This window comes from Bos grunniens, chromosome 23 (assembly GCF_055505025.1).
Source record: "Bos grunniens cultivar Pamir isolate PY7600 chromosome 23, Bosgru_T2T1.0, whole genome shotgun sequence".
Lineage (NCBI taxonomy): Eukaryota > Metazoa > Chordata > Mammalia > Artiodactyla > Bovidae > Bos > Bos grunniens.
Genome location: NC_141187.1, coordinates 19,954,196 through 19,978,767, shown reverse-complemented (window position 1 = coordinate 19,978,767; position 24,572 = coordinate 19,954,196). Strand labels below are relative to the sequence as shown.

The 24,572-nt window shown below is 43.1% G+C and overlaps 1 protein-coding gene across 13 annotated transcripts in view; it reads right to left on the bottom strand.

Annotated features, from left to right (window-relative positions):
* Nucleotides 1–24,572, bottom strand: part of RUNX2 (RUNX family transcription factor 2) — a 351,949-nt gene that overhangs the window by 240,233 nt on the left and 87,144 nt on the right. For 6 of the 13 annotated variants that reach the window (XM_086371919.1, XM_086371923.1, XM_086371922.1 and 3 more), the window contains 3 exons: nucleotides 16,073–16,428; nucleotides 7,065–7,221; nucleotides 865–969 (listed from right to left, as the gene is read on the bottom strand). In XM_086371919.1, coding sequence (XP_086228045.1) covers nucleotides 865–969; nucleotides 7,065–7,221; nucleotides 16,073–16,428 — 618 coding nt within the window. Of the gene's footprint in view, nucleotides 1–864; nucleotides 970–7,064; nucleotides 7,222–15,070; nucleotides 15,367–16,072; nucleotides 16,707–24,572 lie in introns of those variants that run through there. The other 7 variants (XM_086371921.1, XM_086371925.1, XM_086371926.1 and 4 more) reach the window with 4 other exon arrangements.

Genomic DNA, 24,572 nt, shown 5'->3' with positions numbered 1-24,572 from the left:
AATGGCTACATCTCCAGTGGATTCACTCATCAAAGGCGGAGTTCTGTGTGATGTTTCCATTGGCACGGAATTTTTAAGGTTGTATGTATTAAATAATATTTAATCTTTAAACATATTTAAATTCAGCTCTGGTAAGTATGTTCAAATCAGTTTTAGGGGTGGAGGGGGGAGCAAACCTGTTTTAATTTAGATTTAAGAGGAAAATGCATATTAGCCCAAATGGATGATGGGCACTGCCTTCAAATGATGCTGGTTCAACCTTTCAGATGTCCCAGGAGACAAATAAACCAAGTTGGATTTAAGTCTGGCTTGACTCTATCTGCTAAAGAAACTATCTATGGCAATTACTAGAACATGAGCAAACAACAGTGTTGTAACAATCAAGCAAGTTATCATTTGCAAATAAATTCTTTGTAATTAAGCAGTGTGCTCTCTATAAAGGGAATTGAGTGGGCGAGTTAAAAAGTTAAAACACATTCTTAGACCATGGGAAACACACGCAAAAGCTTTTTGACTAAGCTCAGGATTTTGCAGTTTATTGTTTTCTTCCTCAGCTCTCGTGGGTCTGTTCTGCCTCATCTATTGTGTCCAGTGGATGAGCAGAATTTTTTAGCAAAAAAACTTACAGTAACGGAAATTCATAAAGTTATGTTGGGCTTAGCAATTTTGGGGCAAAGGTGAAAAGTGTAATTTGATTTTCCACTAACTGTGAAGATCTAATTGCCCCTCGTAAAAATATACGCAGATAGCAAACTCGGCAAAGAAACTCTTCACGTGAAAGGAGCACTAACTTATCTTGGATAAATTCCTCACAGGGTCTCCACAAATTCTATTCCCATTTCCAATAGAAAGGCAAGCACTTACTTCTGGGTTCCCGGGGTCCATCCACTGTGACTTTAATAGCTCTGTGATAGGTGGCAACTTGGGGAGGATTTGTGAAGACAGTTATGGTCAAGGTGAAACTCTTGCCTGCAGATAGAAAAGGGAAAATCCACAGTGAATATAAAAAGACGGTATTGATAAAATGGCAGTGCTAATGTCTACATTGCATTTAAGCATCTCTGAAGAAGTAACCAAACACAAACAAGGGTCAAGACTCCTTATTCTAATGAGAAACCCTCTGATGGCTACTTTAGGGAGTTACTAAGCTCATGAGCACTAAAATCCTCATCTTCATGGCAGTCTTGTACAGGGAGGCTCCAATTTCAAAAAAAGAGTTGCTCAGTAGCAAGAGCTCTAATGCAAACAAAAACTCTTGACCACTTGAAGAGGGTTCTCTTTGCTTTCAGTTTTTCTACAACATCAGGAACACATCCAAGCAGACAATTTTAGAAGTCTTTATTTAGGATTAGGTCATGACCCCATGAGAGAACAATACTAAATCACTGTTGATTATGCTATTGACTTCACATGGCTTTAGTATTTCATTTGCTTAACTGCACTACAATGAGAAGATGAAAGAGTAAGATTCTTATGGGAATCATTTTAACAGGAGCCAGTGTCTCCCGTCCTGGCCTTAATGTGCCTGTGGTATGATGATTTCATCATTACTGGAACAAAGTTTTTCTCCTCCCTGCCCACCCCTTCCCTAACATACCTCCTCGTCTAAGAGCCATCTTGAAATGACTCCCTGACAGTAACTTATTTTTGGCTAAATGTACATGACATCTCCCAATGTAAATATGAACGCTTGCTTTCAGCAGAGGGTGTGATTCACTGAAAAAGTGCATTTGATGTTTCAAATTAATGAGCTAAAAAAAGGTGATGGGGGGGCGGGGAGGTGGAAGGGGGAAGGGTGGCAAAAATGATGGGGAAAAGTTTGGGTGCAGATCTGGCTGTTTGCTTTCTCCAGAAGAAGATACCAGACTCTGCTACCCAGACTCACTGACAGTTGTAATCAGTTAGATTTGCGACGGTTAGTCATGTCAGATAGTCAAAACTGCAAACTGTTACAAGACAGGAAAAGGTGGGCGTGAAGCAGTGACTCAATAAAACATTCAGCAATCTCAGGCCAGAGAATTCATTTAGCCTGCTCCTGGGACAGAGCTTTGAAAAGCTCCTTTCCTTTTGCCTTTTTTTTTTTTTTTTTTGGTCAAAGACTGTTTTTCCCTTTACTGAAAGCAGAGGGTATGAAATCAAAACACAAATCTTAAACAATATGTAGCAACACAGAGTTTAATGCAATCTTTTCAAAGCTTAATATGGAACAGGTTGTAGAGGAGGCTTAATGTAGAACAGGTCTTTGGCTGTCAAGTCTAGTGAATGGGTTTTCTTTTCAACCCAGACCATGTTAAGTTCCTAAAATATGTTTAAGACACATATCATTTGTTACTAGGCATATATAGTTTTAAGTCTCTTTGGCTACCCTGTGGCTAAGAAGGTGGGGAGGGGATGGGGAGGAAAGAGAGAAAGGCAGGGGGAGGGAAATATGAGGAAAATGAATATTGATTAGAAACCTGTGAAGTGCCAGTCACTTCATACACATTATCTCATTTAATCCTACCCACTCAGGTTTATCACCCTCATTTCACAAATAAGGAAACTGAAGCTCAGAGAATCTTACTAATTTAACCACACAACTAATAAGTGGAAAAAAATCAGGATCTGAAACCAAGTCTTCCAGACCCTAAAATTAATGTTCTTTTTGACTTTGTTAGAGAACATTTTTAGAAACTAATAGGTAATTTATTGCTACATGTGTCCCAAACAGCTCTATCAGACCAAGAAACAAATATAAATCTACTAATTAAGTATGTCAACCAGAATGATGAAATCATCTATCTTTAAAGTGTCACTGATATTCTATATTTTATCCATTATATATTGAATGTTATATGGATTTAAGAAATTTAATTATCTGGTTAGGGAACAAAGGATTTATTATAAACATTAAGACTAACCAGAAGAATAAGGCAGCCAGGAGTCGGAACTACTCACAGAAAACTGAAAGTCTACAGAAATGGAGATTAGAAAGTTGAATAGGAAGCCACTGGATCCACATCAGGACCTTAAAACAATGGGAAGATCTGGAGGAGTGAACTGGCTGAACTCCCAGATTGAAAGTTAATTTGCATTAAACCATTAAAAAAAAAAAAAGATCCATTCTGGGTTGGATCAATGGCCTGTGAGCCAGGACTGGGTTTCTAACAGTGCTTCAAGAGTGGTGCTTAGAAGACAGTTGTCATCCATGGCACGAATCTTGATAAACCAAGGAGGTACACATCTCAATTGTCTTTGCTGCTGCTGCTGCTGCTAAGTCGTTTCAGTCGTGTCCGACTTTGTGCGACCCCATAGACGGCAGCCCACCAGGCTCCCCTGTCCCTGGGATTCTCCAGGCAAGAATACTGGAGTGGGTTGCCATTTCCTTCTCCAATACATGAAAGTGAAAAGTGAAAATGAAGTCGCTCAGTCGTGCCCGACTCTTAGCGACCCCATCGACTGGAGCCTACCAGGCTCCTCCGTCTATAGGATTTTCCAGGCAAGAGTGCTGGAGTGGGGTGCCGTCGCCTTCTCCGTCAATTGTCTTTAATGACTCTTAATAACCGCAAGAGACAGTGCCCATGAATTTACCTAAACCATTTCTGAGAATATTGCTGTTTGAGACTTTCACAACGTACTCTGGATATTAAAATGCATTGATGCTTCTCCAAATTCATAGAAACACCTCACATAGGAACAAAAGAAGGTGAAATACAAAACTCACCATCCAATGTTCACAACAGAACCGATTTTCTATAAAGACTTCATTTTAAAAAGAGTTGGGTCTGAGAGAAAGGAAACCAATATGAAAGTCTGATTGAAGTCTTCTAAAATCAAATCCTAAGAATCAAGATGTACTTTAACAACTAAAACAAAAGACAAGGAGGTTCCTCCCACTTCTTACTGCCCCTTCAGAAGGAACACGAACCTAACGGTTCCAAAAACTATCATCCAACTAGGTCATTTGCTCTCGTCCCTATAAACAGTGATACATTTCTGAAGTCAAATGTTTATATGAGTATTTGTGACTTACTCCCTTAAATAAAAAAAAAAAAACTTTTCCAAATCCCATTGTTTACTACTCTCCATAAGTGATAAAAAAAATGCAAGCTCTTACTTAGGGAGCTAGCACTCGTTAGACACCTAATTGTAGCATCCTTAGCTTTATCTAGGAACTAGTTCTGCAATATGTCCTCAAGTCATATATTTTCTGAGATACACATAGGACCTGTCATTGAAAGGCAATTCTAACCTAGCCCGAGGGGCTGTCAGAAATAGTGGGGAAAGTTAAGACTATAAGCACAGATTGTATCCGGAATTGACAAAGTACCACGCTCTGCACACTACAGGTGTTTAGAAGTGCTTGTAAATTACAAGCAACTCGCTTGACGTCAAAAGTGAGGAAGCACACCAAGAAAACTTAAAGACCAAAGTCACTTTCAATACTTGGCTTAACATATAAAGAAGAAAAAGAGAAAAGACAATTTAAAAATGTAAGCCACTCTCCACTGAATGCAAGTTTCACCGAAGCTCTACTCGTATTCCAAAGCACTTCCAAAAGCTGTGGTCCTCAGATAACCCATAAGGCCAGAGTAAGTAGCAATGTTACTGCTTTACAAATCGAAAACTGTTTTTTTAATTCCTGAGAGTGTATCTTTCTACCCATGAAAAAATGTAGCATTTGAGGAACTTGCTGTTTTTTTTCATTTTTTAATGCTACTGAAAATAGAAAATGTAAATAGCTGGGCAGAAGATACAATGGCAGCATCTTGTTGACCCAGACTTAAAAACTTGAGAGAAATATAGAAGTGTGAAAATCAAAGAGGAAGCTGGAAAGGGACTGTTAGAAGCAGGTCAGGTACACAGGCAGGTTAAAGGGTTTCCTGCCACTGAAGAACTGACCCATTTTTTTTTTTCAAAGGGTAGTATCTCATCAATATTCTCTGTCCTTTTTCCCCTCTTCATTTCAGCTTGATATTACTGTTTCCTTTCATATAATATTAATGCCCTGATTTAAAAATCTATTATTAGTGATACATCAATTTTTCTTTCTCTTTCCACTCACTCCCCCCACCCCCAATCTAAGTCTCGAAGACAAGTCTGGACCAATTTCTCCATCCTGCCTCTGGCAGCAGACTGTGGCATTTCAGATCCTCCACCAAGTCCCGGCTGCTTCAAAGGAAAAATCCTACTTTCTTCAGTTAAGATCATAAGAAATATAGGGGGAGGGGGTCAGCTCTGTTTGGACATAATTACACTTCATCAAAAGAAGCTTTCTTCATCTTCCATGCGTGAAAAGTCTGCAAGCAGTTAAGTCTGTCTTTTTTTTTTTAAATATAAAAATTGCTATTTGGGAAACCAGCCAAAACTCAGAAAGCCAATATAGTAAAACAGTGCACACCCTTTGTTTCTCTTTGAAGTTTCTTAAATAAATATGTTGAGGGTTTACAAAGTACACTATCACTTTGCCATAGTTTCTACTCAAACTGATCAGAGAAAAGTTATGCAGCATCCATATCATACAAAAGCAAGATAAATGAAAACTCGTTTGTGTCTATAAAATGATGTATAGCGCCTGGTCTTTTAAATACTAAAATTTAACAAAGTAATATTACATTAGAAGAAAGATGCCCTTCAGAAGATACAGGTTCAGAAGATACATCATGTTCAAATTTCTCTTGATTCTTACTAGAAAAAAAGAAATTTGAATTGTACAGTGGGCCTACACAGTAACTGCGGGGAAAAATGAATACACACTCATAAACACTTTACACCTAATCAGTCAAGAGTGAGACTAAGATGTATCTTTCTTTTTCTTTTAATGAAAGTGAACTATACCTGATGCAGAGATAACCCCTTGAGTTTTGATTCTACCAGAGGCTCTCATTTTATTTCAAATCTTCAGTGACAGTATCTCATTAGCATGCATCATTTTTTTTTTAAGTTAAAAAGTACAACTTCTTGGCCCTGTTCCTAGAAAGTAAACTAAAACTACTCACCGGAAACAGTCTTGCATGAATTTCCCTTATCAAGTTTTTACAATGGTAATAATTTGACATCTGATCCAAACTAAAGGGCAATTATTGGACATGGTTTAAAAATTGATGCTTCTCATTTCCTAACACAAACCTGGGTTGAAGTCATTCCACAGGTCTTTATAATTTATTTATAATTTATTTCACTCCAGTCCTAAAGTGGTCTATTTTCCCTCTTCTCATCAAAATACTTAAAATGGAAATGTCAGATTCAATCAATCAGTAAATGAACATAAAACTTCTAATGAATGATGATTAAAAGTCTTGCCATAGAATAAGTAAATAAAAGCCAAAATACTGGTTTTCTTTGAGACGTTTTAAAAAAAATATTAACCGCATTTATGAAACAGCTACGAAAACCCTAAAAAGGATTATTTTCTCTTTTATGATCTTTTTAAGGATTCCTAATATTTGAATGGGGGGTATGGATGGTGGAAAGTCTTAAATAATGTGGAAATATTTAGAGTCCCAATCATTCATCTGTCTAGGCAATTCCACATAGTCATTCTAACATAAGTAATACATTATTCACTTATTCAAATGAAAAGCCTTCTATAAAAGCCTATGATTTTTAAATAAGTTCCTATAGGAGTAAATTAAATCCTACAGAGGTAACATATGTGACAAGTGAAGAGCATTATGCTAGCTGTCCTTGCTACAACTTAGAGCAAAATTGATATTACCAGGAAATTGATCCAATGCACTCCCTTTTCTTTGCCCTTTGCCACTGAATGTACTCAGTTATTTGGCTCCTCATAACTCAGAACTTGAATCTCCAACTGTTCTTCCTTCCACCTCATATGCTCACACCCTGTGAAATTAGGAACTGGTCCTTCTGAAAACATTGTTTGAATTTTCAATATCATAAAACAAATGAAAAAGGCCTGAGTACTCACTAAAACACTCAACCTCATCTGGACGTATTTAAAGAAAACTTTCAGTAATTCTATTCGGTAGAAGGTGCTGATTTGTATACAGACTTAGCCTACATTTCATCAGAGGATCCTAAAGTGTTTATTCCATTATCCGTATGAAAAACCAGAGACCTACCTCTTCCACTCCGGCCGACAAATCTCAGATCGTTGAACCTGGCTACTTGGTTTTTCATAACAGCAGAGGCATTTCGGAGCTCAGCAGAATAATTTTCATCGTTACCCGCCATGACAGTAACCACAGTCCCATCTGGTACCTCTCCAAGGGCTACCACCTACATAAAACAGGAAAGATAGCAGCAATAATGGCATCTCAGAAAAGCTGAAGAACTGAGAATATAGTCTCATCATAAAGGATGCACTGTATCAGGACTTAGTGCTCTAGTCCAGGAATGGCAGACAGGACGGAGGCATCTGCATACGGGTTCGGATGCCACTTCAAACAGACCAACGTTTCAGGGCCCACCCATTTCAAAGGCATGCAAAAGCTTCCTTCATTTGTTGTTGGACTCTTCACAGAATATATGTACATTTTTATTAAATCCCCATGTTAAGTTGTCCATAGGAATTATACCACAGAAGGAAAGCTGACGGCCCATGTGCAGACTGCATCATATGTATTAAGGGACTGCCTGTCTGCAGCCTGGAGCTCCCTGAGGTGTGGTCTCAGCCAGATCACAGCCCCCACCCCCCCACCCACCCCCCCCAAAAAAAAGGAAGTGTGGTCAGCTCTATGGGATAAGACATTTAGGGGAAACCTTACAGTTCCTGATTACAGGGAAGTCTAAATGTGGTATGGTATCCAGAACTACATTTCATCAACTTACTCTGAGCTAGATATTCAGCATTCAATCACACTGCAAATCATGACAGAGTGCCCACTCTGGAGTGGGACCCAGTGGAATATACAAAGCCATCATGAGCTTAAAGTCTAGGTACAGGAATAAAGACATGTAACCAGCTGAAAATGATCACTGACACATGAGTGGTACAGACAGAAAATGCACCTTTAGCCAAACTTCTGTCTCATCCTATCTGCCATCTTGGAATGTCACACTTGCCTCCTTAATCTTCAGCAGTTAACCTGCAGCCGACTAACTCGGGGAAGTCAGGATCCAGAATAATCAGCCTTTGAGGCTAATAAACATTTTTCACTGCTGCCAGGGAACACACTTTTAACCAGGGTCAGCTAACTTGCAGATAGGTGCCTCTGATTAACATGGAGCCCGGAAGGGACTGTCGGTGCAGAGTCTTTGCTGTCGTACATAAAACACACTATTCTTAAACCTATTACCAAGGGCCTGCCTCTTAATAATATCCTTTCTCGCAGCTAACTTCCAGGATCCTATAATATTCAGATGATTTCCATCTCTTGCTCATTCCACTTCCAGATGCCCTTGCGGTGACTAACCCATGGCTCCAACTACAGTAACCCCACCACCCTCCAATGACAATACCCATGTGTGCTTGCCGTCTGGCAAATATTACCCTCACCCTTCTGTTCCTCCCTCTTTTATCAAGATGTCCATAAAGCAAACCAAAGCATTTAATTCCGTGCCCCCAATACAATTCGTACATAACTCTCATTAAAGCAGATTTCTTACAGCATGATGAAACAGACATGATCACTATACTTTAGAACTTCCTTTCCCCCACCGAGGAAGCCTGCTCCAACACCCCTCCACTCTGCCCTTGGCTCCAGCCAGGGAAACAACTCAACAAACAAAAAGCAAAAAAAAAATGTCAATATTTTTTTCACCTTTACTGTTCTTTTAGGCTGTTTCTCAGTTCTATGCCTCCTTTAAAGTGAAGTCACTCAGTCGTGTCCGACTCTTTGCGACCCCGTGGACTGTAGCATACCAGGCTCTTCCATCCATGGGATTTTCCAGGCAAGAGTACTGGAGTGGGGTGCCATTTCCTTCTCCAGAGGATCTTCCTGACTCAGATCTTGAACCCGGGTGTCCCACATTGTAGGCAGACGCTTTACCATCTGAGCCACCAAGGAAATCCATGCCTCCTTTTGGTTTAAAATCTTAAAGCTGTCCTCAAATTATAGAACCCACTTCTATAGTATCCCATTGTACTCAAATAATCCTCATTTCAATGTACATATAGGAATGACCATCTTACTCCCTTTGATATGCTAGCCCAAAGCTAAGAGACTCTCTCTAGCGGCCCAGATTATTTGAGACTAGAAATTACAAGAGGCAGGGGCCTTCATCTGCCTTGTTCACCACTCTATGCTCAGCTCCCAAAGCAGTGCCTGGCACAGAGTAAGTGTTTGATAAATATTTTTGAAATGAATAAATGAAACAGCTCCATAAAGAGCATCATGTCCCACCGCCAACAGTCCGTGAGAGAACCAGTTAAAGTTTGAGTCAGCACTCCCAGCTAGAGGCAATATGCCCTTGCTCCAAACTAGTTTTCTGACAACTTTTTCCATCCCAGAGGAGAGGGAATCATGCCCACTGTCCTTTACCCGGAATATACGGTTACTCTATTCAATCTGAGAAGTCTCCCAGGTCAAGGGTAAATCCCATGAGAGCATGACTTCCTTCCTGCATACTTGATCTAGTGCCTCAAGCAGCTACTGAACCCAGGGAATGCTGTACCCCTGACGGGGGCAAAGTACTCATCAACTTTTCAAATTCACAAGGCCAAAATGTGCACATCTGAAAAATACTGAAATAACTGTGTTTGCCAGTATTCATTTGAATGCTTGACATTTTTTACACTCAGCATATTGTGTTTTAACACCTGCTGTGTGGCTTTCTATGTCAAAGTAAATATGGAACCAGTAAGTGTATTAATGAAGGCAGAAAAGTTGAACTCTTTAGAAGAGAATTAATGCACCAAAAATCAAGAGACCCTCGTCTTTCCCCCCACCTCTATTACCCCTCTGCCATGATCGCAAGTAACTTCATCTCCTGAAACTACAGTTTTCCAATATAAATTGGAGATAATTTTTTTAAAGTCTGTAAAATGTAGAAGATATACCATAAGTATAGAGTATAATTATAATGATGTGCTTTTAGTAAGATGAGCAGGCTAACTTCTGTTCCAAGTCGGCTGTGTGCTAAACACAGGCTTTTCCTTATAAGCATCCTTAAAGGGTTCAATTCAATATGTAATTCTTTACTTCATGTCCTGAGACGTTTTTTGGTGTTGTTGAGAGATATAGGACTGCTGATGGGTTTCACTCCAGGCTGGCAAAATTTTCGGAAAAAAAGTGAAGAAATCTGCCCCAATATAAAGGTTTTTTAGAGCTCTGGGACATTATTATTTTACTGCATATTTTTAATATAATGGATTTTTTTTTTTAGTTAGAAGAAAAGGAAAATTGACTCAATATGGGAAAATATGAAAGAAAAGATCCCTAAGAGTGAAATACATAAATCCATTTTTCTTTGCTTAAGCAGTATAATAATGGCTATATTAAATAATGGTATGTTTTATGTATCACATTTAATAACAAAACATATAGGTCATCACAAATTGTGTGAGTCTTCTATGAGGCTTACAACTTGGCCTGGAAAAAAAGTGCTAACTAACAAGATATAGTGATAACTTTTCCTGTTTTGGCTGAATTCTATTTTAGTAGCTAAATCTATTGGGTTGTTTTTTTTTTTTTTTCCTGCTATTCACTCTACCAAATCAGATTGACTAATGTTTTTCTGAGGAAAAAAAGGGAGATACAGAGAATATATTTGACTTTATATCAATCACAAGTATAATTATATGTTTGAGGATTTAAAAAAAAAAAAAAAGAAGTAGATCTCTGAAGCTAAAAAGTTTCCCTTGGAGATACTCAACTGTGTTTATCTAAAAGAAAACCAAAAGAATCAAGAAATTTTTACACATTTCATCTGCACCAAACCCAAGCAATGCAAAACATTTTAAGGGGTAGACAGCACTCAAAAATCACTTTTTAATTAGTTAGTTTAGCACTCAAAATTTTGTTTGCACACCACCCAATACAAAAGTTCTGTTCTGCAAAGAATAACTTGTGATGAAACTTTAACAGTTACTTTTCTAGGTGTTTTTCAAATATAAAATCTACCAATTCAAGAAACTTCATGGGGAAGAGGGAAGTAATTTTGTGTCCTGACATTTCAGAACAGAGAAAGAAGTTCCTTTATTTAGCGCACCTCACGATAACTAGCATTTAAATCACATGATACAGAGCTTGTGAAAAATAAAGTAAAAGGATATTTAACTCTAAAAACACTATTGAAAATTTTTATGAGGCTTCCTCTGACTAAATCTGTGAGCTACTCTGAAACCGGAGCAATAGAGAATTAACTCAGGCCCTTAAAATTGTTTTTGTGGTCTTATTATATGGAAATTTAAATTGCTTATGACATTTCCATAGACAGAAGTCAAGTCTTCACTAATCAATTACTCTTAAAGACCAATATCACTTGGGCACATTGTACTTGCAGCAAAATTGAAATACAATTATTTTTCAAGATAGAATCTGACCAAATCTATCTTTGGAATAAAAAGAAAGGTCAGGGAGTAATTGCAAAAAGGAAAAGTTTTATTCCTATGGTAATTATGTAAAGATAACTTTAAATAAACTATCACAAAGTTTCACAAATATTAGTTACTTTTAGACTCTAACCTAGAACTTAGAAAAACCTGATTGAACTGTACAGAGAAGAGTAAATATAAAATAGCATTTCTTAATTTTTATACTATATGTCAGAGAAATTTGATGGGCATTATTTCAGTTTAAGCCAGAAATTCACAAGCCATGCATCAAACCAATTTAGAGCATCTAACAATGGATATTCTGGACTTCTAAAAAGATAAAAACAGCAATCCCAAAGGGGCAAAAATAATTAATGACATTTTACCATGCCTGTTTTCAAATATAAGTTTTTTAAATTTTTTGTTTATTTATTTTCCATCTAAAACTATTTGTTTCCATTGTCTTACCAGTAAGTTTTATATTTACTCAATCCTAAAATTTTGAATTTTAAATAATTTTTCTTGCATCTAAAGGCATAACACAAAAATAAGTCTGTCTTCAAACAACTTGAGATCTATTATGATGTACATAGTTTTGCACAGCAACTCAGAGTAGGTTTAGCAAAGTTTTAACAGGCTTAATAACCTGTTTTCTTTGTTTAGGTATAATTACATTAAAATGACACAAACATAAAATCTGATCGCTAATTACGTAAGGAAAATACAACTCACTATGTCAAATAGGTATTAGCTACATATTTGCTTATGAAGAGAAAAATGGCCAATGATGTCAAAAAATTATTTTCAAATAGAAATTGCTCCATCATTTTGAAACCCTACTTGTGACAAATACTGAAAGGTATTATTAAACATGCAGAATTAACTATGAGCAATAGATCATATATCAAAAAATGTGTTTTCTTTCTTTAACACTGCCAGAAAAACATATGATCCTGGTAAATATACAGAGCAGTGTTCACTAAAAGCAGTGCAATAGTCTTACACTACTTTTAACTTTAAAATACACATCTGGACTTAAAATTTCTACATAGTGTTTCAGCTTGAAGCTATTTAAAGCAACTGAGCTACGAACCCTGAACACCAAGCTTCAGGATGAAAATGCTGACAGACTCCTAACTTACAAGGGTGCTACTGGCTACAGGGCTAACACGTTCTCCCCACTGTTTCTACCTGACCATTAACTAATGCAATGAATTTGCATATCGCTTTCTCATCACTGCAGCTACCCAAGACAGAAAGGGCCTGGGATCCTCTAATAGTATGCCTTAACTATTTTAAGCTTTCAGTGACATACACCTGAGAAAAACGTTAAAAATATTTATTTCCATTTCCTTGACACCTGGGAGGACTGAACATTTCAAAACTGCAGAACTTTGTTAAAAATATAACGTAATAAACAACTTGGTGTAGTTTAAAGCATACAAGTTGTTTTTGCCCTTTTTCACGTCAGCGTATAAATGAATTAAGTACTCTCGTATAATTCCAAAACACGATCAGATGAGCAACGCTAGTACATGACATGTCTTAATGCAATACACCACCAATATCATTTTGAAGCACTGTTTTAAGTTAACATATCAAAACACAGTCTACTGAATTCATTTCTGATCTTCTACTTTGCAGAGCTCAGTGTCACAGGCATAAAATATGGGCTCAATAAATATTATATTGATTTGAATACCAGACTTCTCAACAATTAAGTTCTATATTAAATACATTTACCTGTCTGCTATCTACCCAACAACACTATAATTTACTTTGTACATAGCTCTGAATATGATAGCCAAATTGCTGTCACCACTTTTAAAACTGAGACTTCTTCATATTACTTCTTCTTTGCAGATGTATTTGATTATGTTGCAAGAGTCTAGAAAGTCTACCGCTCACAGGCTTTTATCTCGAAAGTAAGGTAAAAAGAGGTTGATTTTACTAACATTCAGATGAAAACAAACAAAAATATTGTCAAAATCTGGATGTTCCGAGTATCTACACATCTTTTTTCAATAGAGACAAAACTTCTATATTGAGTGGATGTCAGCTGTCCGCCACTATTTGAATTTTGTTAAACACAAGTTTAGGGAGGTGGGAAAACATGAAAGTCAAGATGTATGTTAATTCAATTTATCTTTCAGTTAATACAAATTAAAACATTCAATTTAATATGGCCATGTGTTATCTATGGTTTTGTTTACTGGTTAAAAGTAAAATTACTCTATAATTAAAAATAAGTATGATGAATAACAGAGAAAGCAATTTATTTTCAAAATAATTTTAAAAGGGTGGTAATGAGAAAAGATAGCCAAAACATCTGAGAACAGCTCAAACTAAATTGCATTCTATCTTTGTGCCAAAAAGAGCCTTTCTAGTCAAAGTATTCATGCTCAGAATCAATTCAGCACCATAAATCCAAGAGTATAGTTCAAGACATTTATACCTTAAAACCATGTTTAGCAAAACTAACGGAATGCAGAATATCAAACGTCTAGAGCCTTCATTTTTTCATATCCTGACTTCTGGCATTTTACATATATAATATCTATTTATTTTTATTATTTGCTGTTTTCATCCAGGGCTTTTTGTTTGTGTTTTGAGGGGATTTAGGGAGGAGGGAAAGGTAGGTGGGAACAAATTTCCACTCTCACATAAGCCTAATTAGAAAATTCTGGACCCTTGGACGATGAATTGTAAAAGATCTCTCTCAAATGTGACAATCCACATTTCTACGATTCACCTATTTTCTGAGCTTTCCGTATTTCAAGGAAGGAACGCTTAACCTACAAAATGGGTGGTTTATAAAAGGAGAAATGGGACGGTTAACACACACACACGTTTCTTGAGCCAAGTGCAAAATGAAACTTGCCCCAGAATGCAACATCCCCTTTCCATAATAATTCATTCTGATTCCTGCTGTGATAGAAGACCTAGCGAGATAACCAGCTCTAACTGACCTGGACTCCTCTTTCCTTCCACCCCACCCACACACGGAATCTGAATTGGTGCATGGCGCAGGGGGGTGGTCAACAACAGGGAACTGCCAGTGGCCCGTGGGAGTTTGGCCCCAGGGTCCACAAGGGAGGAACTGGCGGGATTCCTCCCTCCCCCCCTCCACCCAACCCCAAGACCTGGTTTACCCTGCTCTCCACAATCCCAGAACCCATGGGACCCAGGTCCACCTTCGCGGGTTCAGAGGCTAGACTGGACCGGAAGCATCTTTCTGCGAGCCCTCTCCTCCGCGTCTGGCTCACCGCCCCCTCCATCCCAAGCGCCTAATCCCTCGAGGAGGAAGGGCTTGGGTACCCTGTCTCTCCAGCAACCCGGGGCGCTCTGAGAGGGGGCGAGGGCTGCCAGGGGCTGGGGGACCCCAACTGCATCACAGAGACTCCGGACCCTCAAACCCTCAACCTGCCGAGCCGCTGCCCGCGACTCCGGCTGCTGACATCCGCCCTCAAACTAACGGGCCAGGCGGACCGAGGAGGCCGCTGAGGGACGCGCGGGGGGGTCTCTACAGCCTAGGGGGGTGGTCACTGCCTCGGCGCCCAGGTCGCTGACCCGAGCCTCCCACGACCTTTCAGAAGCGGGAGGGACCTTTGGGGTCTGAGTCCTTAAAAGAAAGAATAAGGCAAATCTCACAGTGTCACCTCAGTTTTCAAGGCGGACGAACCGAAGGCATTTCGCAGGTTTCCCTTCAGCCTCGCGGCGCGGCGAGCCCCCGCCCCTCCACTGTCCCGCGCCGCCTCGCATTCGAGGGTCTGGCTCCCAGGACTCCCGGGCTCCCCCGCCTCCGGGCGCGCGGCGACCCCGGCGGCCCCGCCTTCCTCCGTAGCGGGAATCGGCGCGGGTCTGCAGGCTGAGGACGCCCCCGTCCCGCCTTCCCATCACTTGCTCCTCGAGTCCCTAAATTTGCCCGGACCCTCTCGGACACCCGTAATGCGGCCCACGCGCCGCCGCCAGCAACCGGCACCCGGCGCCCCGCCCCGGGCGCGAACGCCCGGCGCCGGCACCCCACGAACACTGGCCCCCGAGCCCGGGAGAGGCCGGGACAGCCAAGGCGCAAGCCGGTCAGAGAAGGGGGCGCCGAGACGGGCGAAGGGCGTTTGGGTGGGAGGGGAGGAGAGGGTAGGAGCCCGCGGAATCCCGAGAAGGGGCGGCGCAGCGGCCCGCAGTACGGGCTGGGCCGGGATGCCGGGGACCGGGGCGCGGGAGTCTCAGGGGAGAACGCCGCGGATCCTCGCCCGGGTGGAGTGGGGGGCGGGGTGGAGCTCGTCCCGGCGGCGGCTCCGAGAGTGGGCACCGGGGGATTCCTGTGGGAGGGGAGATCGGCTCAGAGGAGTGGGTCGGGACTTTGGCCGAGAGGCTCGAGGGGTGATGAACGGATAGAGGGGACACGGGCGGAGGTGGTGGCTGCGGGCACAAGTGGGAGAGGGAAGGATCCGTGCGGGACCACTAACGCGGCGAGCCCAGCTGGGGGATCCCGAGGAAGAGGGCCAGACGGGGGCCCCTCAGGTCGGAGCCTTGGAGGTCTCCTGGGTCGGGACCCGGGTCCCCGCAGGCTCGGAGACGCCTGCGGGCAGGTCCGGCGGCGCTGAGCCGGGGGCGGGGGAGGGGGGGCCGGGGGCAGCCGCAGTTTCTTACCTTGAAGGCCACGGGCAGGGTCTTGTTGCAGCGCCAGTGCGAGGGCAGCACGGAGCACAGGAAGTTGGGGCTGTCGGTGCGGACGAGTTCGGCCGGGTGGTCAGCGATGATCTCCACCATGGTGCGGTTGTCGTGCGGCGGCCGCAACCGGGGCACCGCGGCCGCCGCTGCCGCCGCCGCCGCCGCAGCTGCCGCCGCCGCTGCCTCCTGCTGTTGCTGCTGCTGTTGCTGCTGCTGCTGTTGTTGCTGCTGCTGTTGTTGCTGCTGCTGCGCAGCCACCACCGGGCTCACGTCGCTCATCTTGCCGGGCTGCAGGCTGCTGGAGGGGGGGCTGAAGCGCCGGCTGGTGCTCGGATCTACGGGAATACGCATCACAACAGCCACAAGTTAGCGAAGTGGCCGGGGGAGGGGGAGGAGGGTGGAAATGAGGGGCGAGGAGGAGGAAATTGGGGGGGTGGAGGCGAGACGGGGGAAAAGGGGCTGGAGGTGATGGGGCTGAGGAGGTGAGAAATCAAGTTCGATGAAGCCGACTGCCGGGCGGAGTCTGACGGGAGCCAGCGGCGGCGTTGCGGAGCAATCGGCTTGGCGGTTGGGGAGACCCGAGAGGCGCAGATCTTGATGGAGCCTTTGGAACACCCGGGGTGGCAGCTGCGAACGGGCACCGGGACGTGTCTGGCCCGGGCAGGCGGGAGGCTTCAGTCTGCAGCAACTTGGAGTGGGGCCCCCTGGGGAACCGCGTCCTGGGTGCGCTGGCGCCCCCTCCCAGTTCGAGTCCAGCGGTGGAGCCCAGTGGGTTCAGCAGTCCAGCCCCGAGGCCAGGATCGCCGCGCGCTGCCCGCCACCGCCGCTCCGCGCCGCGCGCAGCTACCCGGCTGCAGGCGTCCGCGCCGCCGCCCGCCCGCCCGCGCCGCCGCCGCCGCCGCCGCCTCCTCCTCCGCGGCGGCCGTCGCTCCCCCCGCGCCGGCTGCGCACTCAGATTCCTCCCGCGGCGGCTGCCAGTCCGGCTCCCCGGTCCGGCTCTTTCCTTTCCCTTCTCCTCTTCTCGCCCTCTCACCGCCACCTCCTCGCATCCACTCCCTCCTGCTACTTGCAAAGCTTCCCTGACCCTCGCGCTTCGAGGTGCCAGGAGGTAAGTCGCGGGCAGCGGATCTCGGGGCAACGGATCTCGAGGCTACGAATCGCAGCCGCTGCCGCCGCCCGCCGGCCGCGAGAAGGAGCCCCCGGGACGCCGCGCGCAGCTTCGGAAGCCGAGAGAGGCGGCCCCGGGCTAGCGGGATCTCGCCGGGTCGCGTCTTCTTGCTTCTCGCCCTCTCCTCCCAGGACAAGGAACCCCCTTCTTGGTCCAGGGAGATTGAAGCTGAGATGCCAGAGAGCCGCTGGCTGATCTGACTGTCGTTATTTTTCGTTTTAACTTCAGGAGAGGAGGAAGGAAAATTCTTGAGCGTCTGTGCTGACTTCTCAGCACTCTTCACCCTTCCCCCACCCTACCCCCCCCCCCCCACCTCTGCCGGAGCGGCTCCCGAGGGAAAAAAAAGATTTTGCAGGGTTTGGGTGTGTTTCTTTTTCTTTTTTTTTTTTCACTTAAGTGACACAAAAAATTGGGATGGAGGGGACACTTGTCAAAATAGTTTTAGAAACTCAAGTGGGTGTTGGACACTTTTTTCTTCTATATTCAAACTAGTCGTTCCTAGAGAACAAGGATGAGTTTTTTTAAGCACTGGAAACTGTCAGCTTGATGATTAAAATAAGTTGCAAAAACCCTCGCTGGGGGAAAACCCTAGCAGTTTTCCATGAATTTCAAACTTTTATTGTCTATTCTGCATCTAAAACTAGGTCTAAGGTCTTAATTTCTCCCCCACCACTCCCGGGGGAAAAAAATTAAAAGTACAAAATAAAATATTCAAAATGTTTCAATGGCTATTTATTTATGTATTTATTTCCCAATGTGGGTTTAAAAAGCGACTTTGGATCCCCCAAAAAGTTGTGGTCGAGAGGATGAAGGAGCGCAGAAAAAAAGCAGCAGTTTTACCTAAAATGTGGTTTTTGGAGGCTGGGATTTCTAATGATTAGGTTTTTGTGGTTTATATAGACACGACTCTGGCTAAGGCGATCATTACGCTGATGAGAGTCAGAAGCACGTGGGTGTCTCCGACCAGCCTCAAACTCTGAGCCTTCAAAACAAATAAAACAATGTGCGGCGCCCGCAGAAGCCGGGAAATCCGCTTGAGGCTATTGCACCCCTAAGAAGGGGGCACCGGGCTGTTTCCCCTCCTCGAACTGTACTTCTAAGTTCCTGGCTGTCAATCTCCTTTAAACCTCGCAAAGCTTGAAAACGTGTCTGTAAGAATCATCCGTTGCCAACGTTTCAAAGATGCCTAACAGGGTAACTGACACTACACAGTAATAAGCGACGTTGTAAAAGAAATGAAAAGTTACAGTGCCTCCTCTTCGGAGTATTCAGGAAGATAGTTGAGTCATCACTCATCCTCACCCCCCTCCATCTTATTTAAACCAATTCACATACCCATTAATCGGCGTTTTTATTGCTCTGCGCAAACGCCTCTCTCACGCTGGTAGCGACCTGCCACGACCCTCCCTCCTGGTTTTTAAAACATCGCTTCCACGCGCCCAGCCGGCGCTTGGTGGGGGGGGGGGGAGGGGGGTCTGCGCCTTTGAAAGGGCCTGGAAGAGAGAGCGTGGGGGCCGCGGCAGAGGAGACCCGGTGCCTGTCCAGGACTCTGGAGCCTATTTCAAGAGCAAGATGAACATCAAGGGCTGTCGTTGCCTGCTTGGGGACCACTGAAGGGATGCCCTCTAAAAAGATGCTCCTTCGACTAAGGGGCTTCCAACCGTGGCAGCGGAGGCGGGGGCGGGGATGGCTAGGCTAGGCGAGCTCCCTCATGGGGGTAAGGATGGGGTTCAAGGGACACTGCTCCGTCTTTCCTCTTTGGGGCTTATTTTTACCTTCCCTTTCCCCATCGACAACTCCACGCCTCCCTCGTCCGACTTCTTCCCCAATTTTCTCTCCGCGTTCCCGCCTCTCCTCCCCAAACCCCGAGCCTAGCCGCCGCGCCCCTGCGTAACTCATTCTGCATTACCTGCTAGGACACCCCCCTGCCCAACCTACTCCTCGACCCCAAACTACTGGCTCCGAGCCCGGGCGCCAGCGGGATGAGAGAACCCACTTATCACTACGGACTTGATGCGCAGCGAGGAACGGTGCTGTCTCCGGCGCGTGCGATTTCTAATTATCTTTTCGGTCACAGGGGAGAGCTCTAACCCTGGGCACCGCCGCGCCGCCTGCGCGCACGAGGGTCGGGTCTTCCCCAGCCGCACGCAGCGGACCAGCAAAGGGAAGCCAGGCTTACCCTTCAGAAAGACAGAAGAGAGACCAGACTGCTTGCATTAATTTTCTACCTTATTCCCCCCACCGCTGCCTCCACTTAGTCACATGCACTGGGGCACACGCTCACACATCTCCATGCCAATACAGAAAGACACATACACAACTCATACACAAGGCTTTTTTTCTTTCTTTCTTTTTTTTTTTTTTTTTTTTTTGCCTTTCAGCGGGACAGCTTTATTTCGGGCACGTTGTACCTCAGTCTATCAAAGATCTCTGATTTGGTTTGTTGCCTTTTTTAATGTGTAGGGGCTGCAAAGGAAGAGAGAAGTTACCGGAAGCTGATTATTTCTGTGGTCAAGGGAGATAAAATTTCAGTAACTATTAATACCACAGTCGGTGTTATGCCGCCTTCTCTGGGGTTGTCCTTCTCCCTGGAAATTCGCAGAACCAGTGACTACCAGAAAGTGTGACGCTAAGTAACAGTCAGTATTTCGAATATGGGCGACCAGACGGGTTCTTTTTTGAATAAGAACTTCTAGGGCAGTTGAACTTAAGTAATCATTTTGGGGGCTTTTCCTCTTTCTTCATTGCTGTTTTGTTTTACTTAGTGGATAGCAAAATATGCAGGCCTCAATGTTTGGGTGCTTTGACTGGGGATTTTAAGGGTGATTTAATCAATGTTGAATTATTTATTTTAATTAATCATATCCGTAATTCAGCTTTATAGCCTGTCCTTGGACATCCTCCCTTCTTTTCACATTTCAGTGGAGCTAATATAAGCAACTCTTGGAAGTTACTAGTCTTGGATCCCTTAAAATATCCTACAGTTATTTATAATGTGGAAATGAAATTTTCCACTGAATACCCTAACAACGTTTCAGGTATCTGGCACAGCGGATTTTCAGTCTCGTTTCAAAAATATCCTCTTGCTGAACATTCACACTTTCAACTGGAGCTGACTGAGCCTGGAACTGATGATGTCTTGGCTCAGAGAGTTACTCTTAAAGGAAGAAAACATTTTTACAGACCCCTAAACTGAACCTCTCCTGGTAATAGTAGGCACAGAGGGAAACTGTGAAATTTTACATGTGTGTATTTTATGCTATAGTTTGCATGAGCTCACTCTTGGGCTTAATTTTTTTTTTCTACCTCAAAATGTTCAGAAGAAATCACCCACTAGATTCCTCTCCAGAAATATGCCTCTCTTCTGTTGTACATTATGGCATTTAAAACACACACACACATTTTTCTGAACATGTAGCTATTCCAGAAAATACAGGCATAATTTTCCCCTCCATCTCCTTTAACATTTAATATAACTGCTTAGTAACAACACCTGGAAATCCTGACTTTCCAGACAAAGAAAATGAGATGTGAAACAGTCAAGTTACTTATCTAGTCAAATAACTGAGTTTTCAAAACCAAGACCAGAAGCTGTGCTTCTTTCATTCAGGTTTTCTCTTCTAATTGCTAAATCATTTTATATATGCTTTTTCTTGATAAAAAGTGAAAAAGTCACTGTAAAATCGTAAACTAGTTTTCAGTGGGTCAGCTGATGAAGTGGGACAACCTTTCAGACATGCAGTGAAAAATCATGACATATTGATGATCGCTAAAGTGTTGAATGGTTGGATGGGAAAACCTTATACACAGAACCATCTTTACAGAGTTTTCCTTTGGACTGTGAGAATGAAATTCACTCAGCTCTTGTAGAAGTAGCACTGCCACTAGGCCGGAAATTGTCACATTACAGTCCATAGGCCAAATCTGGCCCAATGCCTATTTTTGTATAATCCACAAGTTAAGGACGGTTTTTGAATTTTCAGATAGAAAACAATTTGGAGAAGAATAATACTCGTGACATATGAATCTGATATAAATTCAAATTTCAGTGTCCACAGCTCTATTCATACAATTGTGTAGTTATGGAAAGGACTACGTGGCCTGCAAAGCCTAAAATATTTAATATCTGTTTTGTTTTGTTTTTACAGAGAACGTTTGCCAATCCCTGCCCTGAGAAGGATACAGCAGCTGAAAGGAGTAAGCTACTTTTTAGAGTAGCTTACTCTTTTCTGTATAAATTGTTAGTTAGACTAATATTTTTCACTTAATCATTTTGGATGTGCTAAAACAGGGAATGAGGAGTTAATAATTTTTCCCTAGCTGTTTAAGCACCCTCTTCTGGCACACCTCTATATGTCAGCATCTTCAACTGTCCTTCATAGTGGGAGTACATTAACTGCATAGATGAGCAAGGGGTAAAGAAATTTACATGTCATCTGAACATGAAAAAATTACATAAGGCTTGCATAGGTTTATTCCATCTGTTTTACAGATGATTACACAAGAAACATAAATGAGCTTACCAAGAATTTTCTGGTATACTAGAATTTTCACAGGGCCTGAAATGCAGGAAACCCTGGTTCCATTCCTGAGTCGGGAAGTTCCCTTGGAGAAGGGATAGGCTACCCACGCCAGTATTCTTGGGTTTCCCTGATGGCTCAAATGATAAAGAATCAGCCTGCAGTGCGGGAGGCCTGGGTTCAATCCCTGGGTTGGGAAGGTCCCCTGGAGGAGGGCATGGCAACCCACTCCAGTATTCTTGCCTGGAGAATCCCCATGGACAGAGGAGCCTGGTGGGCTACAGTCCATGGGGTAGCAAAGAGTCGGACGTGACTAAGCGCGGAACGTTTATATTTTTGAGACAGTTAGCTTTATAACTTATGTGATCCCAAAGCTTTCTGACTTTTTAAATTTTAAGTTTTATACAGTTCAATACTGTCTGATTTGTTGTAAACTCACTCAGTTTTTCCCTTTGTCAATGAACCTATAAAAATTTGCATGGCTGTAACAAGAGATGAAGTGTTTTGTAGTTGGGGAGCTTAGCATCGTAAACTTTTCCTTGTTGCTCCAGTTAGCATTCCCATGGGCCATTTTCAGGCATTTATAAGAGAGTGCAGCATCGTCATAAAAAGGCTTATGCTTGCCATGTGATCTTCCACATTTATAGAGCACCTGCCTAATTGTATGCCAGGAGCGACACGAACTAGAGCGGTCGGTACATGTTATGTTTGACAAAAAGATCAGCTTCTTAAATGACACCCTCTCTACCTGAGGTGACAACATAATTTGTAAGAAGAGTCTCATTTATTACCTAGAAGTCAGAGAAATAAAACTTATTTTCTTAAATCAGCCCTTTAGTATTTTGATGTTGGCACTTGTCCTGTGTCAGTGGCAGTGGTCTCCAAGAAGTAGTGGAAAATTATATGTAAAACCTTATAAAACTCTGTGATGAAGCACCTAAAAACACCGTAAAAAAAGGTTTCCCATAGTAATCTATGTCTTTATTGACGTGCTTGCATTTTACCTTCTGGACACCAAGGCATGTTGCTATCCAACTCTAATCCACTGCCTACAATTCTGAATTTCACTCTAGATTTTGGGATGGTAGCCTGAACTATTTGTCCCCTCTCTCCAACTTTCCATCAGGGTAAGAAATATAAATCGAAACAGTCTTAGTCCATATAAAGAAGTACAAAATGAGCCTTTGCACAGTCTGAGAAATTTGAATTCCCAACAAGAGAGTCAAGAAAAATAGAAGAGGAAAAAAGAGCAGAATAGAAATGATCCAACTTGGTTCTCTTAGCTGCAGTCTAGGGGATGCCAGTTCTGGGTCACCATCCTAATTATTTTTTTCCTCTTTATTTCACACCCAGAAACTCTTTCTCCAGTGTTTTCCCCCAGGATTTTCTGAACTAGACTTTTCTCAGAAAAAGCACTTTCTTTTTCCCATCTAGCCATGATCAGTACTCGATGATTCTTTTCTTTTGTTTCATTTCACATGATTCACCTAAATTATCCTGTTGTTGTTGTTGTGTGTGTGTGTGTGTGTGTGTGTGTGTTAGTTGCTCAGTCGTGTGTGACTCTTTGAGACCCCGTGGACTGTAGCCTGCCAGGCTTCTCTGTCCTTGGAATTCTCCATGGCAAGAATGCTGGAGTGGGTAGCCATTTCCTTCTTCAGGGGATCTTCCCTACCCAGGGATTGAACCCAGGTCTCCTGCATTGCAGGTGGATGCCTTAAGGTCTAAGCCACCAAGGAAGCTGTTGGGTGAGATCTGTTCATCACACTCCTATAAGTCACGATTTTTCTCTAGATCGTTTTCCTTCCCTGAGGGTGCCAATAATCAACGGATTGCCTCTCAGGTCCAAATTCAACTTCTTTACCTGCTCTGTGAAAATGGATCTGGGCCCTTTAAATATTTCTTCTTACCCACTGGCATCAACATGTTGTCAGTAGGGGGCATTGGAGAAATGTTACAGAGGGAAATGGTTTTGCTTCCTGGTTCTCTCATGCTCAACAGAGCAGATTGCCACAACCCAGCAAGTATAGCTTCTTCAGCTCACAGCTCCTGCGATACCCACTTCCCCGGGGCTCAGCTGCCCTAGCAAAGTTGGTTTCTCCAGGGCCAGGCTCCTGTTGTGCACAGCCAGCTGCCAGCAGCACCCAGCATTTTCTCCCAGCATCCTCCACCTTTGTTTTGTAATGGCATGCCCCTGGCAAGACACCTACTTGGAAACAGCTTTCCCTAGCACCCTAGAGGGTGGATTTCCAGCAAGTTCCACCAATGCAACTTCTGTGCCCCACAGTGAGTCAAGGCTGTGCTTTCCCAATGAGATCGGTATCTCAGCCCCTGGGGAGGTGGGGAGGGGCGGCTCTTTGTTGGTTACGCTCTTTCAGTCCTGAGGGTGGTGGATGCTCTTCTTCCTATAGTCTTAAGAATTCTCTTGACTTGTTCCTAGCCAATTTCTTGTGACTCCAATCCATTGTTATAGTCAATAGTTCCTTATAGTAAACTTTCCTTGTTCAAATTACTATGTGAACATAATTTAAAAGAGCTTATTGCAAAATACAAAATATTTGAATTTCTTAAAAAGTGCTTTGTGGTCTTGCTTTCCTCAATTTTTCCAGACTGATAGAGTAGGGGTTACATTTTCTATCCTCCAAAATGTACTTCTTCACAGTGGTTTCCATTTTGGGTCATTCCATTTGGGTCATTATAAGATGAGCATTTCCAACATTACATTACATCTATTTAATTTATCTCTACCTAAGAGGTATGATAAAGCTACACTTAGAAGCCATTAGGAATTCCC